The sequence below is a fragment of the Bombus terrestris genome, chromosome 2, assembly GCF_910591885.1.
Source record: "Bombus terrestris chromosome 2, iyBomTerr1.2, whole genome shotgun sequence".
NCBI lineage: Eukaryota > Metazoa > Arthropoda > Insecta > Hymenoptera > Apidae > Bombus > Bombus terrestris.
This window is the reverse complement of record NC_063270.1, coordinates 16,409,699-16,427,807: the sequence shown is the minus strand read 5'-3', so window position 1 is coordinate 16,427,807 and position 18,109 is coordinate 16,409,699. Positions and strand designations below refer to the sequence as shown.

Here is an 18,109-nt window from a genome sequence, read left to right as displayed (position 1 = left end):
GAATTACACTGCGCAATGTGATATGCGCTGTCACACGTAGATTCGCGCAGTTCGTGGTTGCGCGACCGTTGAAACGGATAAGTCTTCGTCGTCATTCGGTCCCGCAAGGGTTTCCAGTAACGTTTGTGCTACCGTAGAGGATAGAAAGGAGACAAAGATATTACGCTCATATTCAAGAGTGAAGTAATTGTCGCATTGTAATTGAAAATGTTTACTGGTTTAACGAATCAGGTGTCTACATGGATGGGAAAGAAAGGAGAAGACGCCGGCACAGAATTGCCGACTGAAGAGAAACTTCCCACGGGTACTGAAGGAGGAGAAGATCCAGATAGAAAAGACAGGTATCGTTATTAACCTATATTATTGTCTTACTACTGAATGTCGTAACCTCTTTCAGACGAATATCATCCTGACATTCTGTAAAAATGAATCTCGTAACAATCGTACCTATAACATTCCGTCTTTTATAGAATCGTGTATTGCGTTTTAATTTTCATAGGAATACGTTTTATTTGTCATATAGATACAGTTATTTTCAGCAGAAAATGCGTAAGTTACGATCGAATGTCAGACACGCGTATATGCTCTTTTTGCGCATCTGCACAACGCGTAAAGTTTTAGATTCGATCTCGAATGTAGTTTTCGGATTAGATCGATAACATTCGTGTTTCTCTGCTAATATAAATTACTTACTGGACGGCAATATGACGTTTCATAAAGCGGAATGAGGTTAAGATACACGGTCGTCATACATTTATATAATGCAGTACTGAAAAGGAGACTAGTAAGACAGCATTGGAGTTAGATAAGTTTATCTTTGTTTTCTTAACTCAAAATTGAATGTCAATAAGATACAACTGTGTAACTGCACAATATGCGTTTATCTCTTTCTGTCCATATATTGAAAATACTTCTTAATTTGTAAAACTGCATCGAATGACAACGGTATTAATGACAGATACAAAACCCTACTATTATTATCCCGTGTCTGTCATACCGTGGTTTCATTTTCGTTAAAAATTACTCCAATGAAGAATTCCATGTCTCGATTCATGCATATCTGCTAAGGGTATTAATTAATTTCTTTTAAGCACCAAGAAAGCAGAAACCCCCTGTATCTTTTTTAATTCCAAATTTTATTCCCAAATTTTCAAAGCAACATATTATTCTCTATTTCCATTTTTCCAGAGATCTGATATTAAACGTTACAAGCGTCTATATGTTACATCACACTGTTCTCGTTTCCGTGACTTTCCTCGATATTCCTAGCGAGATAGTTTATATTTTCCGCTTGGAAAATGCGAGATGGTCGCCGGTTTGCATAGGCGTTATCGAATAACTTCGTAAATGAAACACGTTTATATAGTTATTTCCTAAAAGTTATGTCAGGAGAAATGGATTTCGGGAATAGGATTGCATGGGTCGATGGAACGTCATCGCGTTACACAAATCGCTATCACAAATTTCCTAATGCGATCTCACGTATGCATTTACCAAATCGCATTACTAAATCTACCAAACTAATCGACACGACTAATTCGTAATTTTTCATATGTCATATAAATGCATTTGTCAGAAGTTGAATGATTTTTCATAAAGTACACGTATGGGCAAAGCCTCGTTTTTTGTTCTTGGTATCTGTATTTTTTCGTCTATTTTCCATTTCGATTTCTTGGGTAGGAACTTCGCATCTTGCCGGTTGGTAGTACTAGTGTTAACCCCCGTGTCAGCGCTCATTGCGTCGAAATCAATGCGCCATTCGATGGATTTCTTTTTTTATCGACCTAAAATTTAACGTTTAATCGAAATAATCTGTACTTTTATTCCATTCTCTATTCTTACTTTATGATATCATTCGCATGGTTTTTGGTGGATTTTTGTGAAATACACGAGTCGCCATACCTTTATACGTATTAAGCGTATTCTTAACAACGCGAAATGAGTTTGCTCGCGTTGGCCAAGTGACTCACAATAGAAAGTCAGTTCCCTTTCTCCGCTTTACGACGAGAATTCGATTTTTGTTTTTTCACCTCTGCACTCGCCCGTACACGCGTTGCGAGCGTCGTGAGACATTTTCCTCTCTTCTTTCCTTTTTTCCCCCAAAGAGTCACGGTTTCAATCCGTTAATTTAATTCCCTTTATTCGATCGCGTCCGACTATTTTTCCTTGGACGACTAGCTGAAGGTGAAAAAAGCACGACGTTGCCGATGAACGCAGCTTTCCAAGTCAGATACGTTATCGAGCTGCCTCTTGATTCGACCGCGCCACTCGTCTTCTATGAAAGACGTAAAAAAGGAGAAGAGAACGAGAAAAAAAGAAAAAATACCAAGAGTGGAAAAAAGGAGAAGAAAATAAGATGAAAGATCGTGGTCGTTTTCATTGATCGTATAAACGAAACAGTTTCACGAGAGGAAATTTCTCGATACGGTTGCCCGGTTGATTATATTCTGCAGATCTTCGACTGCTGTCGGGACGAACATTCCAGTATGCATCGTTGATGAACATGAATTTCGTCAAAGGTGTGGAAGAATTTCCGGCGTGGAAATTCTGCTCCTTTGGAAAAATTGTTTCCCCGTTGGAAGATCGGAAGCAATGTTTTCTAAGAAGTCGGCGATATAACGCTATATACGTGATTGAACGATGGTGTAGTCGAGGATTCGAACGAGCTCCATTCGTGTACGAAGAAACAGCGATGTTTCCATAAAGGAGTGGGGGGCGGTCGTAATCTTTTATATAGGTCGCAATCGATAGCACCGCAGTCGCCCTCCCACGAAACTGTTAAATTTCGTATAATAGTAATGAGACCTCGTAATTTTTTCCTTTCTCCCATTTCTCTAATATTTATTGCTACTTTTATTCTCTGTCATATTTTTCCTTCTTTTTCCTCTTTCGTTGGTTCTTCTTCTTTTCCTTTTTTTTTTCTTTTTTATTTCATGGATTAACGACGAACGAAGAGACGATAAATTTTCTAATTTTTCCACGATCATAAAATATTTTAGGGAAATATGTTTGTTATTTCGACGAACAATGATTTATTCATAAACGAAAATAATTGCAACGGTTCGATGCGCATTTCATACCGATTATTAACGAAGCATCGGCGTTCGTTATCGCGATATCGATACGGCTCCTCGAGGTTCGTATGCGGAATTCCGAGGAGTGGCGTTAATATTTCCAATGTTTAACAAATTATTTTTACAATAAACTCGCGATAAATGTTTTTGCAAGAGGTGGACAGGAAGCTTAATAGAAAGATGGTAACGATCGATGGTAACACGATGCGTAGTGGTGTATTTTTCATAAAACAGAGAAAACGTGTTGCGTGGTTATCGTCATAAAGAAATTTATTCGATTACCAAGATAAAGACACGATACTCGCAAGAGTCGAAATACGTGGCTATTCCAAATTCGTCGATTCTCGATTTACCGCACAATGATTTTTATTTCGTCTTTATTTACGATTCTGATCGAGTGCGGTAAATTTTCAAGAAAATCGATGCATTGTTACCAATAAAAATTAATTAGAGCAAGGAAATGATAATATATCTCTGGAAAAGGTCGTTCATTGTTCATCCACTTGCTAAGAGGCAAGAAAAAGGGTGCTAGGGAGATGAAATTTTTCACGATCCTCAGCCACAGATCTCTCTATTGATTGGACAAAATTATAACATCGGTAAATCATTTATAAAAGCCGCGGCACTATTTATTAAACGAGTTACAGTTGCCACAGTGTTTCTCGTTGCCCTTGTTACTTAACTCGATCACGTTGACCCGTTTTTCCACGTAACATATTTACAGCGAATAGGCAGGAATCGAAAGCACACTTTGGAGTACGTTCTCCTCCCATTGGCCTGTTTCCTTGGAACGTTAGGTAACCATGGCGAGAAGGCAGCCTCGAAGAGGTTGGGCAAATAGTAAAAATGAGAAGCACGTCACGATGTTTATACAGTTCTCAAAATTTCAGCGAAAAAGCTGGTCGACTTGGCGAATTTCCTGCGCTTCCTCCTACTGCAATTATTATTATATACGCGAATGGAGAATAACGGGGCAGAATAAGTGCAACGATCAGGATAAATGCCTGGTGAAATTGTATCGCGTTAACGTCTCTTAATAACGACGTTGCTAGACGATGCGCTTTACCAACTTTCTCGTTCAAGTTATTACCTGCAACTCGCAATTCGAACTTTGCCACGTTACGCGATAACAGGATTAAAAAAAGGCGAGAAGAAAAAGTAAATAGACTCGGCTAATTATCGCTGTATAAACTAGCTCGAAAATAGAAAAACACTCGTTCGCAGCGAACGCTCTCTCTCGTCCGACTTTCCTTCCCTCTGTGTTCCCTCGTATGTGACTTTCTGTTTTTGGATATCGGTTTCTGATTTCTTTCTTCCTTTTTTTTTTTTTTTTTTTAGTTACGTATTAAGGTAGCTGTACAATGTCGAACGAAGCCCATAGTCGCTGCGTTGAATTAAAAAAAAAATCGTTCCTTTTGTGCGTAGCCCGACCAGAAGCATGCTGGTTGGTGTAAAATCGCAGATGACAGGCTGGTTCAGCGGAGGAATTCCGGGATTGAGCCGCGGCGCTGGACAGGGAGCTGATGGCGAATCACAGGCTGGAAAACCGATGAACGGAGCCCAAATGGCGCAAAATACCGAGAGTACCGTCGCCGAACAGACGAAAGACGACGACGCCAGCAGGTAAGAACCGTTGAAACGTTCCATCCATTCCTCTGCCCAACTATGGAAAATGGTAGTAACTGCGATAAGCGTGATACGAGTTTCTTGGTTTCTTCAAAGATGTAGTTAAACGTAACACACAAGCTAAATAAGTTAATAATATATTTTCTGCTTTTTAGATAAGATAGTGAACGTAGTAAGCTATACATACATATATGTGAATTTGCTACAAATTGTTTGTTTAATCGATACTGTCTTTCTCCATAGTTGGACAAACTTGTCAGAAGCAGTCTCGACCGTACCACGGTGAGGTCTTTTTTGGAAATGATACTGCGATCCTTTGCGGTTCCAGTGAAATTCGACATTTTATTGCGACCGTGTCCGATAAAGTTACTTTAAGAGTGCTGCCGTTTGGCTATGTTTTATATCGCAATTCACGTTATCGCACTGCCGATGTTTATGCAAATTTTCATCATCACGTTGAAATAGAACTCGTATGGAGATTTGTTGCCTTATCCTACGATAATATAACGAGCACGTTAATTTCGATATTCTCGCATATTTCGTATATCTCCGCACATTTAGATTGCCCCAGGAATGCAGAAATTAAGCTTCGCTAGATTAAACTCGTGCTTCGATGCAAACGAGAGTATGTTTTATATCCAGAAAACGAATGAAGCGAGAATAGAATGTTGAGTGGAGGTGGGTGTGCGACTGCAAAGGATCGATTAGTTAAAGAGTTAATAAGCACATTTGCGATGGCTTCCACTGTTGTTAGAACGATTTACACGCTTCTTTTTTAATTATTCGATCGATCGATCGATAAGGTAAGCGTAGGTATTGGAAATCAAGGTAGCTTGTACACCGTTTAAGAAGCCATTGAAGTTCACTCGACACGTTAATGCACTGCGTAATTTATTTTCTTTCTCCACGTATACTCGATCTGCATCCTACGTTGAGCTTTCTGAAAATCGCTGTAGGATAGCGTTGATTGCACGACAAAGTGCAACCTTCCTCGTAGTTCCTCGCTCAGTGTTCTTTTCGTCGTATTTGCAGCGCAACTGGCGGAGCTGACAGTGGCCCCGCGAGTTTAGAAGGTTCTCCATCCGAGGACAAGGAAGGACAACAGGCATTCGGCGGAGGTGAGTCTCTGCAAAATTTTTCTCTTCGTTTTCTCTACTTTCTGGCGAATCAGTACGAACGAGGCAGTCAGATACGTTGCGTATTAATAAAATTTAAACGTTATGCAGGATGGCGTGCATTTGTTTGTTCCACGCTTAATGCCGATATCCCGCAATGTTTCGGCGCCGATCATTTCTAACGGATATTTACCTTTACGCATTTACCTTTTGCGATGATGCTTAAATGATTTTAAGCCGATGAATGGCGAAAATAACTGCGAAGGAAACTTTTAATTAGATCCAAGTTGGCAGAAATGAAGGAGTTGGAAGGACTTTTCAAGGAACTGACTCGTTGCCAGTTATGTTTGTTACGATCAAGGAAACAGTTCTTGTTAATAAGAAAGTGCAAGGGAAAAGGAATTCTATTTATCCTTTCGATGAAAGTAGTTTATTATAAAAAGAACCGAGAACGAGGATCACTTTCGTTCGGCCTGCCAGTTATTTCTGTCTGGTGTTACGACAAGTTGCAGGATCTTGACAGAAGGATTTAAGTTCGCCCAGTATGTTTATCGGTAAACAGACTTCGATAACAGATCGATTCGAGTGCTTCTCTGCGTGGAGTTCAGAGAAAAGACAGACAGAGTAGAATAAGAATTACGACGCAGTTTACGATCGTATTACCTTTAAGGCAAGCGTGTTATTGCTATTATATTCACCGATAAAACAGCGGTAGACAATAACGAATGCTCATTACCAGCCAAGTAACGTAATTTCTTGTTAGAAGCTTAAAAGCGAGGCACCGGATAGAAAGTTGAAATGTCCTCGACGTAATCGTTAGCGCGAACATCAAAGTTAAAAAACTTTGAAAGCCAAAGAGAGGGGCAAAAATGAAATAATTTAAATTCAATTAAAAATTATCGAACGATAATTCGAATGAAAAATCCCTTCGTCGGTTCACGTCGTTGGCAGTTAAATCGTTCAAAGTAAATCTGCAGCAGTATCGTCGACATTTTTCTAAGAGATTTACGCGTCTCTTGGTTGTCGGTTTAGCGATCACGAGCGGCATTTATCCGTATAAACGAGAAAGCTTCTTTCGTTTCCGTATGCGCACTCGTGACACACACCTTCGCCTAACTGTACCTCGTATATAGCAGAGATTTGATTTTTCCAAATGTTCTTCGGTATTTCGATGCGCATATCGAAACGTACGGTAGCTACGCGATCCAGTAAAAAAATTCAACCGAGCAACTATCAGCGGTCTCGATCTCTCGGCTCACCCACGCTCAGCTCGTCCGATTAATGATGCAGTTCTCTTCGTCGATAAAGAGATTCGATATCGAGACCGCTATCGTGTTACCCAACTATTAAATTAGCTTTCATAACCCGCCCTGTCCTTCCTTTTTCCTTCTGCATCATCTCCGTTAGCCGTGCGATCTCTATCTTTTCCCTTTCCTTATTCCTGTCTCTCCATTCCGCTTCATTTCTATTTCTTCTTCCTCGCCATTAACTCGAGTCGTATTTTATTCCACGGAATAAATCTATACCGTTGCCGGCTCGTGCATTCGAAATAAGTTCGTTTCTCTTCTGGAGTACATGGCAGCGCGATTTTTTCACGTCTGTACGCAAAGACAGCGCCAAATTTCTCGCGCATAGATCTCATCGATAACGTTCACTCGCTGTAGCTGGTATTTTGTCTGTATCATGTGCATATTTCTTTGGCAGAAAACACTTGTACGAGCGAACTCGCGTCGAGAGAAATAGGCGGAGCGGATGAAAAAATAAAAGAAAAAACGAAGGAAACGACGCGTTATATCGTTGATTATCATTGAGAGGAAGCTCGATGAGATTTACCTGCGTCTGTTATTGCGATATTTTTCAACGTGAAATACGAGACAGTCGCTTGAAATACGGTAACGCGACGATGGATACAATTTATCGTTGATTCGTATAATCCATTCGTTGACGATCGATCGATAGATCGTTCACACGGTGTCGTATATTTCTTTTATTCTACAGGGAGCAAAACAAAGTAACAGGGCATTAGTAGAGACCAATTAATTTACGATCATTTTGCCAGATATTCGTCACGAGTGGAGCATTTTTATTTCTGTTATTATAATTAATTTATTTATTTTTCCGTTCGATTTCAAGTTGGAACGTTGCAGAATACAGACGAACGGAATGCACCGTATTTTAACGTCGACCGTTGCTGTTTTTTTTTTTTTTTTTTTTTTTGAGCGTTATTAATCGCTTGATTCAAATTTCGATTTAACGTTTCAGAGAGAAAAATTGGCTAATACGATTTATAAATAAATACAATCGGATATAAATTTGACGTAAGATTATGATAAAGTTTATCTTTGTTTTGCACGAAGAAGCTCGCGACTGTCCATCGATTCGATCGCAGACTGTGCCAACGAAACGATAAAAGCTGCGCTTAATTTTCGTAACGCGCATTTGTACGCGTCGAATGACTTTGTTTGCTACTTTCAGACGGAAATATCGCGCCGTTGATGAAAATGTCGACTCATGATGCAGTTCGCGTAGTTTGTTATCACGTTGAAATATTTAAAAGCCTTTGTCGCGTTGCCAACAACGTCCAACGTTTCCACCTGTCGTTTCATATCGAATCAAAATTTTAATTTGGTACCGTGTCGAGCGTCGAAATGGTCGTTGACACGTTCGTTCGAATTCATCGGCGATTCATCGGCGTAGATTTTGCATATTCTATTGTATATACAGGACGTTTCAAAATTTCGAAAGCTCGAGGAGTAAATTTTTTAATTAAAAATATAAAATACAGTTCATACGAATATGATCCGTATATTGGAAAGTCTTTGGAGAACTTTAATATACTGTCTATGAAGAAGTAACGAGACCGTGGATCTAAAAGAGGAGAAGGCTAATTATCCTCTTTTCTTTAATTCGCTCCACGTTTAATTTCTCAGGTGTCTAATACGATATCTTCCGGTTACATTTTATTATTAATAGATCGAGTCGCCTTTTTACTATCGCCGAAGATAATATATCTTTTAGTCGTATCGTTATCAGCAGTCTGGAAAGTCTGTTAAATTCGAATTATTTGCCACTTTCGTCTCGCAATAATTTGTTATAATTTCTGCGAGTACTCAGAGTCTTCGATATCTAATACGTTTTAGTAGATAACATTGAAGTTTACACTCTGATGTTATATCCAAGAGGAGCATTAGCAAACTTGAAAAACATACGACACTCTTTCAAAAAGGGAGAGGTACTCGACAAGTCGTGTAAATTCTTTCGTTCTAATCGAAGATGCTCGTTTTAAATGATTACGCGGAAAGCCTTATCCTTATTTCTGTATACTTGATTCACCTCTGAAGTGTACACGCCTACCTTTCTAGAACACCTTGTGCATAACCCATTATAAAATCCTATCGTTCAGAATTTTATCCCAGTCGCTTGTTTTCGCGCATAACGAGGTTACAGATACGCTGAAAAAGCGTAGAGAACTTTTCTCGAGAACGATATCGACCGTGCTCCCCTATTTCACGGTTCTATACGTATCTCTGCTCGATTCCACCCCCACATCGGTAGACAAAGGTATGAAACTTGGAAATTATACGTCTTACGCTGCCAGTCGACCAGATCTCTCTTTCTCTCTCTTTAACTCGATCGCAGAATCGATGGAAAGCAATTGTTTTTCTGTTTAACGTGATGTTATTATAAATCTACGTAAAGGCGCATGTAGAATATCGAAATTTCATCTCTTTACCCTGCATATTATATTTTATCGTATTTTTATTTGATTTTTATTCGATTTTTATTCTATGTTTATTCCATTACACAGAGATTGTCAAGATATGTGGAGATTTTTGGAAGCGGACAAAGAGCGATATAATCGTTGGTCTGCGGCTGACAGCGCGTTTTCCCGATATTAGATTTCGAAAGCTCGGATATACGTTATAAAGCGGCGATCGAAAACCGCTCTCTTTTTTATCCTCTTGTTTCAAAAGCGCAACGACCATGTACAATTTGAAACCTGCTTTCCTTCTTCGGTTCATTCGCGTACAGTGAAAAAAATCAAACGCCACTTTTACGCTCATCGGCGAATCCAGCGTTCGTCTACACGTGCATACATTTCCTCAATGAAACACGTAAATACACGTAGGAGCAGCAATTTGCGCTTCATAATTTCTATATCGTATCAGCGTTTTATCCTTCGCATAGTACATTGTGTGCACATGCATTAGTCGTATATCTTGTATCGATTTCTCTTACGATATGGTTGAGCCACGAATCAATATACACACGAGGCTTTTACATTATACATACCTTAACATTATACATACATTACCGCTTGCTGATGTAATAACATTACTGGTATATCTGCGATATTTGCATATTCGCCAGACATTTAAAGAGCCGAACGTTTAGATAAACATTGTTGGGATAATCGAAAGCCTACTAATATATAACGTGCTGCAGATGTTCTAACAACGTTACCATGCAAGCCATGATACCTAAAATAATCAAGAACAACCTTTTCAAATTCTGATCTCTTTTAATCACGAATGACAAACTTGCGATTTTCAACTTTAACGTTTCCGTAAAATCTTGCTCGACAAAGTCACAGCTGTTTTGATACCTAAGCTCGGAAAATTCGTTTCTTCGCGGTCCCAAGTCGTTAGTACTCTCGTTACCTAGGAGACTCTCTGAACGAGGAAGCGCACAAAGAATGGATGGCGGAGGCAAAGAGACGCGCCAAACGAGAGATCCTTTTTCTTTCTTCGCGTTGGTTCCTCGTCGCTGAAATAGTCTCGTCAGAGAACGTAAAAGGCAAAAGGAACGAGAGTTTCGAACATTAGCAGAACGCATTTAATCGGCACGAACGAACTGGAAGGTCGACCAAAGTTGTACGTGTTCGTTGGCAGTTGTTCGAGTTACGAAGTCTATCGAACATCGTCTCCGTCACGAAATATATCGCGTTCAGTTGGTCGAACGGTACACGTTGTGTCCGCTCGCGGGCAAACTCGGCTGAAGATCGCGAAGATGACGATGGACTGGAAACAATCTGCCTAACGTCATTAGCTTTCGCGAGTAGAGAAAACTTGGCCGCGGAAACGAAACAACCGTTGCATAATGCTGTCGCCGAGGCGTCCCCGTGGCGAACCTGCTCGCTGCCGAGCCAGGAAATAAAGCACGTCCTCGGCTACAATTGAGAAGTTACTTTACGTCGCTGCGGAGAACTTTCTCGACCTGAGAAGAGAAGTAAGAAAAAGGAGAAAAATGGTAAAATGCTGGCGAAGCGAAGAAGCTGCATAGCGCTTCGCTAACTGGACTGGTCACCGCTTGCGTCCTTAGTCGACTATCGAGATACATCTCTAGAAAGTATCTTCTCTCTAGCTTTTGTACGAGTACGAGTAAGACGTGGATATAGTGAGTTGGAAACTAAGTGATTGCGGACTTTGTCAATACCACCTAATGTCAAAATCCGCATTCACTTAGTTGCCAACCCAATAGTCAGTTGAACCGACGGAGCAAAGTTATAAATCGAAACGTTAGATGACGACACTCGTTACCACAGTCGCACTTAGGATCGTGGACGCGCCTTGAGTCTTAAACTGTGAACGTTTTTCATTAAGATCGTACGATATTAACACTTTATCGACCGATAGCCGATTAACCGGCTTTTTGTCGCCGATAATGTCTCTTTATCTGAGTAATAATTTGTTATTTAGTACTAAGGTACCGTGCTCAGTTGCTTCAGTTGCGTTGCTTCGTAAGCTCCCACGGTTTTAAATCAATTTGAAAAACTTACGTTAAACTTACGTTCGCGATGAAAGAAAAGAATGGTATTGGAGAGTGTAAACCGAAGCAGAGCCGGCGTCAATCTGCGCCCGAGCTGCCGGTCATGCGTATGCTGTTGAATCGCTAGCGGTCAGTAAAGTTAGGTCTTCTCTGTGCCCCTTAAAACGATCGAAGATACTCGTTTTCGAGTAGTCGAATTATAACGATCATATACGTTAAAATATACAACGTCCAATCAATTGTACGACTCACTGTTCGTCTCCCATCGATTATATATCGATCATATACGTGACACCGGACAATCAGGGTAAAAGATAAGTTGGAGGAACTGGCGAGGATAGCGACGGCAGAGTTAACGAAGCAGAGTATCGGCCAGCGAACACAGCACGACCGTGTAAATTCGGCAACGTAATGTGGTGGAAATAACGACAACGTTGTATCCTTCAAGGGGAGGTTACACGCTTTTTATATAGGATCATAGTCTTTAAGTGCTCAGAATATTCAAGTACAACTACGTGCTTGTACGCGAAACGGGCGAAAATCAACGAGCCGAGTAACAGATTCTGAGTGAAAAAGCGTTTAAAAAAGTAGGCAGAGCCACGGCGATGGCGAAAGAGAAACAGGATCTCCTGCACAGGGTTAACAGATTCGTCCTTGTCCTGGGGCATGGATCACCTAGATACGTCATTGGACAGTATCGAAACCTGATAAAGCACCTAGAAGAAGATAGCCGAGATTGGAGACACGCAGATTTTCTTTCTCTGAATTTTCTCGCTAGTCTCCTACATGTACGTATAAATTGCAGTGATTTCCCGCGTGGCTGAGTAACGATAGATCGGTGGATTCGGGGAATAACGTTTACCACGAATTTCGTCAGGAATTTCGCTGCCAACATAACCAAATTCAGTCGACAAGTAAATGTCCTTCGTGTCGAGCGGTTGGACCCATCTTCGTCGATCGATACAACCGCCCGAGCGAATCTTCTCTCGCCGAAATTGCTGGCTGCGACGTCGACACGCCGGAAGTTAGCGTTGTTAGCGCGGAAGCTTTACGCTTGTTTTTCGTTGCACCGCGCTTCCTCTTAGCGAAATTGATTTATCAGGGAGTAGATTGCAGTTTGTGAAAGAAATTAGTTTTCGTCATATTCGTCGCCTTTGGTTCGTGTCGATGAAACGAGAAATACGCGAGACCGGCTGCGGAGAGAACGTGACACAAATTCATAAATATCGTTCTTGTCTGGCGACGGCGAAATGTAGTTCTTTCGTCGTAGAACGTAATTCCGTTTCCCAGAGGCAAATTAAACAGAACTCGGTCATCGATATGAACGCGGAGATGGAAAGGGAAAAAGAGAGATGGAAATAAATGCATCCGGAAATCTCAGACTCTCTGAAAAGCTTGCCCCATATACATAACACCGTAACGAAAACTAAACGAGAAAAGTTCGGTAAAACCCTGGGAGCTTAGTTCGAACGGCTGCGATTTTTCTACCGGTCGAGATGTTGCCTCCTACGGATTTTTCACCGGATTTAACGGCAGCGGAAACGCGTTAAACGGTCAAGGCTATGTTTTGTCGTGGTCAAAGAGTGGCAAGCCGAAGAGAACGAGAGACAGACACGAACGATTGAAAAAACGGGCAGAAATTTCCACCGACGAAATGCGAAGCTGATACGCGTGTCTGTCAGATTGAGGCCGGCGGCGCGGTGGTTAGCTCGCAGCTGGGTTTCCTATTTCTAAAATCGCGCGGACGCACATACGCAGTTGAAACCGCGTGAAATTATTCGCGCTGGCGGATCCGGACAGAGCAGCAGCGGTGCACGGGTCTCGCCACCGCTTTCACGAATTTTTCCGCTCGTGGTTTGCGCTTCGCTGGGTCAAGGTTGCTACCGATGCGCTTTCAACGCCGCGAATCTGGGTTGACTGATGCCACATCGTAGAAATATAACGAACGACGCGACGTTTCGGACCGCCACCAAACTTTTCCCCCTCTTTCTTTTTTCATTTTTTGGTCGCCTGTTTCGTAGCTTTTTTTGTTATCCTTTCAATTTTTTTGCACTTCCTTCGTATCGAACGAATCGCGACCGCGTTATTCGTTTTCGCGTTACTGCGGTTTGCTTCGTTTTTCTTTTTCCCGTTTTCTAGTTCTATCGTTACTATTTTTTTTCACTTTCCTTTTTTTCCAATATAAAAGAATCTGGAGATTGGAGTCAGTTAGGTCTTGTCGCCTCCAAAGCTAGAGAAAGATTCCAGGAATACTTAACCAGGCCAAGCTCTAGGAGTTGGCATCGATCCTTTTCTATAATGGAGCCTGCATACTTAAACGAGGTCCCCGGAGAGACATTTATCCCGGTTCCGGGAGATTGTGTCGGCTTCTGGCAAACAATTGTTAAATCGTGCAATTTTCATCGAGCCTGCCTCCAAGCTGGACTAATTGCACGCACTAATTATTCTGTCAAGTAAACTTAGAGGGACAAAGAAAGAGCGAATTGTCGCTCGGTTTGAACTCTCTGGCGGCGAAAGCTGAGTTAATTTCGACTTAAACCGAGGCTTCGCGTTTATTACTTTCCCTCCACGATTACGCGTTATTATTCTACCAAATTATAAGAGTGAATTTATTTTTTCAACTAATTTAGTTATTACTAATTATAGGTTTTTATTTGCTTCTTTAGTACTCTATCTACATTCATCCAACATTTTAAAGAAGATTATATTTCTCCCATATAAATAGTTCCATTAGTAGGTTGATAATAATCGGATTACTTTTCACGATTAATCTTTATCTACACGCAACAAATACAACTAACCAAAAAGTAGTTCCATAGAAATTTATCGTATTTCATCCTCAAGAAACAACAAATAAAAATAATAAACAGACTTCAAGATACTAGACTGTGCGAGGCTTTAAATTTTCCATAGAATCCAGTAACATTCGACGATATCCATCGTCATCTTCGAGCGTCCTGTCAATTACAAACACGAGTTTACATCTTGACCTTGCGCTTCTTATAAATCTGTCGGTTCTTTGAATTTTCTAGCTTGTCACATATACTTCAGAATCCTGGAACATTGACCGTCGCCGGCCGACCTTCTTTTCCGCTTTCCACACGGGAATTAGCTACTCTTATTTGATCCCCTTTACGCTTCGCCTCCGTCTAAAGAGAGCTTTCCGTTACGAAAGAGATTACCGTTGCTTCAGCGGTCAGATCGAAGATGCTAACGAGCCGGTATCCAACAGCTGCCACTAGAATTAATTACGGACGGCCGTAACACCACCGGTGCACTTTTCCACGGCTGTTTCGCCGATCTGCTCAAACAAAGCCAGTCGTTGGAGAATGTTACCCCTTGGGGATTGATAGGATGCGGTGACGTGCACGAAACCTCCTGGAGGCAGCCAAGCCACAAAGAAAGGGATGCAGCCAAAGAGAGATAAAGAAGCTTCGCGACTCGGAGGATCGGTCGATGGAACGTCGAACTCGCCGACTAAAGAACGCAGAAAGCAGGAATTTCGTCCTCGTTATTTGACCTTATCTCTTTGGAAGTTACACGAAAGGCATTTCACAAAGACGTGGTCGGATCTTAAGGGTGTTGCGAACAAAGCACAATTTAAGCGTGAATGAGTATATTATTATTTTCGGAGCTAGGAGATATTTTCATCTACGAGTTGGCGACAATATTTATAGCAATCTCTATACCCCGTGGCTATCGCGTTCGTGGGATTCAGATTCGCCGGCATTCTATTTATGGAAACGTTCTAAAGGTATCGTGCACGACGAACCTCTTACCCTTCGTTCGAAGTACAAGCTAACGCTGTGCGTATCATGTAAAAATGTTAATGTCGCTGTTAATGAAAACAGTAAAAAGAAGCAACGGATGACATAAACAAGATGTTATGAATGTGTTTTTACGTTGTACGGTTTAATAATATAAATGAAAACGTCGATATGTTGGATACGATATTGGTCGCTGGGAAAGTTCGTTCCGATTTTTAAAGAATTTAATAAAGTAATAAATTTCGAAAAACTGTTTTCGAGCATATCGCGTTAAAAAACGTTACTAGGAGTATCTTTAAACATGCTCTTTGATCTTCATTAAAATATTACACCTGTTAAATGCTGCTCGGTAAGTTCGTTCCGATTTTGAAGGATTTTGATCGACGTAGAAAATCTCGTCTAGAAGCTTTCCGCCGAAAAATTTGGCAAGTTCTGGAGGGTTGGAATATTCGTGTTGCGCGAGAGGGAGAAAGATCGCGGAGCAAAATGACGCCTATATAATTCAATAAACGTATACGAAATCTAAATGTAAATCTAAACGAGCTTCCCCGCTACACTCTGAATCTTTTCTTTTTCGATCGTTCCAAAATTACGCGAGAATTCAGGCTATGCGCTTGTCAAAGCATATCGTTTTCAAAGTGTTAAGTTATAAATTGAGACAGCTCGTGGAAAATGTTATTTCATATTGTCGAGAGATAAAACAAAATCCGACGATCTGTCAACGCACACGGACTCTCACGATAAAACGCACTGGAACGCGCATTGAAATGGACATAGGTCGTGTTGAATATACGCTGTTCTCAGAGGCAATAATTGTACCGCGGATGTTTATGCAGATTCATATTTCTATGAACGTAATTAAACAAACGGTACCCACACGAAGATTCGTTTCATTCGCTAAATTTTACATCGAGTACTTTACATCGAATATTCGAATGTATTGTATGCCTTTGCGTATCGTATAAATACCGTGCATTTTTGCTCGTTTGAATCTTCCATAAATGGATAAATATCTACAGTGTATCAGTGATATTTGCACTCGAGTTATCAACACTTATTCACTCGTTTTAACGCATACCATTCAGCTTTTCTGTTTTCCTGTTTACTCTGTTTGTACAATAGATGAAAGAACAAGGTTGAATTTATATCGTAACTCGATACACACTCTGGAAATTTAGTTTCTCGAAGCTGTACACGAGTCGCTATCGTTGACCATTGCCGGAAGAACAAGAAACAGGACAGAAAGGTAGAGCCAGGTTCTTTGACCGACCTTCCGGAAGATGTTCAGAGTTCGATGACACCGAAGTTCCATTGGCTTTCGAAGCCTCTTCTACGCTGTCCTCTTCGCTGCGATACTCTACGTGAGTGGAGTAATTGAAATTTGAGAATCGCTGAATTCTTGTATCGCGTTTCCAGTTTTCCGAGCGAACGAACTCGCATTTATCGCGCCAAAGAGAGATTTTGCGAAAGAGAGACAAAGCGGTTGTTCGAGTGGCCGAGTTCACTCGAAAACAACAAATATCGGCCCTGCTATCCGGGCATCCTGTTCTCTGCATGCTCGTGTTTCCACGCGAATACGCTGAAAGATTTTCCGACCTGGCTGTCGTTGGAAGTTCAATGCACCGAGGACAGGGCGCAACGACTTTCAGAGTGGTAATAAATCGAACAGGATCGGGGCTTGGAAAAGAGGAAACGAAGAAGAAGGGAGGCTGGTAACTCGAGGATCCCTGCCGGCCGAGTCAAACGTTAAATCCACTTCTGCTCGGCTAAAGTCGCCGTAGGTAGGATTATTAAATCATCGAGCCGGTAGCGCAGTAAGGAAACCAGTAATTTTATTTACCGTTGCATCCGGCCTGTCGACGTATATATATTCCCGCCGCGTTCCTCAGGATCGAACGCCAACGCTCTCCCTTGGGAATAGCAAGCGAGCCTACGAGGTATTTTTAAAGGATGGCGTGACACGTAGCCTCGGCAGCACGGCCTCTGCACGCCAGCAAAAACTCTATTTAAGCGCTCTTTTCTTTTCCGCAGAAATTCTTTGTCTTTCGAACCAACCCACCCCGCCGTGTCTGGCGTTTTTCTCTCTTCAGGCTTTTCCTTCTTCGCTCCCCTGGTGCTCTTTGATTTCCCGCTAACTAAACTGGCACGAGGTTAACACGATGGAGGCGCAAGGTCGATGTTTGATTAAACGTCAGTTGACGCGTCGTACGATTCCCAAAACTCAGACCCTTTCATGCCGCGTTCCGCGTCCAACGAGGGCACCGGTCCGACTCGCCGAGCTTTTGCTTTTATTGTGAACGAGATCAGCGAATAAAAACGCAGAGGATCGATGAGGGCTAGGATATTCTATGAGCGAGTGTCGTAGCGGCTGAAGTAAAAGATATGAATGGGTCGTGCAGAGAAGCTAAAAGCAGATCCAAGGAGACGAGGATGACCCGAGGGGTGGGTGTCGCGAGTTTGAATTAAGATCGTTCTCTCGAGATTCCTACATTCATATCGTGTCGCGCTCATAAAGAATCACTGGAGCAAGCAAGTTGGATTATTTTATTAAGAAATCAAATTTTCTTCGAGCTGCGGCATAATTTCAGATGGAACACAAAGGGCTGAGAAGGGACATCGTAACCTAAATCGTACCTGATTTGCATTACACCGTGTGGATCTCCACTTTCGAATAATCTTTAATTCAAAGAAGATTATCGACCTCTCCTTGAAAACGCTCTGGAAATAACCGTTCCGATAATCGATAATCCAACCACCA

The 18,109-nt window shown here is 41.4% G+C and overlaps 1 protein-coding gene across 4 annotated transcripts in view; it reads left to right on the top strand.

Moving 5' to 3' along the window:
- Positions 1 to 43: 43 nt before the first annotated feature.
- LOC100651118 (synapse-associated protein 1) overlaps positions 44 to 18,109 on the top strand; it is a 92,546-nt gene continuing 74,480 nt past the window's right edge. For 3 of the 4 annotated variants that reach the window (XM_048411709.1, XM_012320278.3, XM_012320279.3), the window contains exons 1-4: positions 44 to 341; positions 4,500 to 4,697; positions 4,944 to 4,982; positions 5,733 to 5,818. In XM_048411709.1, coding sequence (XP_048267666.1) covers positions 208 to 341; positions 4,500 to 4,697; positions 4,944 to 4,982; positions 5,733 to 5,818 — 457 coding nt within the window. In that variant the 5' untranslated portion in view covers positions 44 to 207. The remainder of the gene's footprint in view (positions 342 to 4,499; positions 4,698 to 4,943; positions 4,983 to 5,732; positions 5,819 to 18,109) is intronic. The other variant, XM_003393907.4, reaches the window with a different exon arrangement.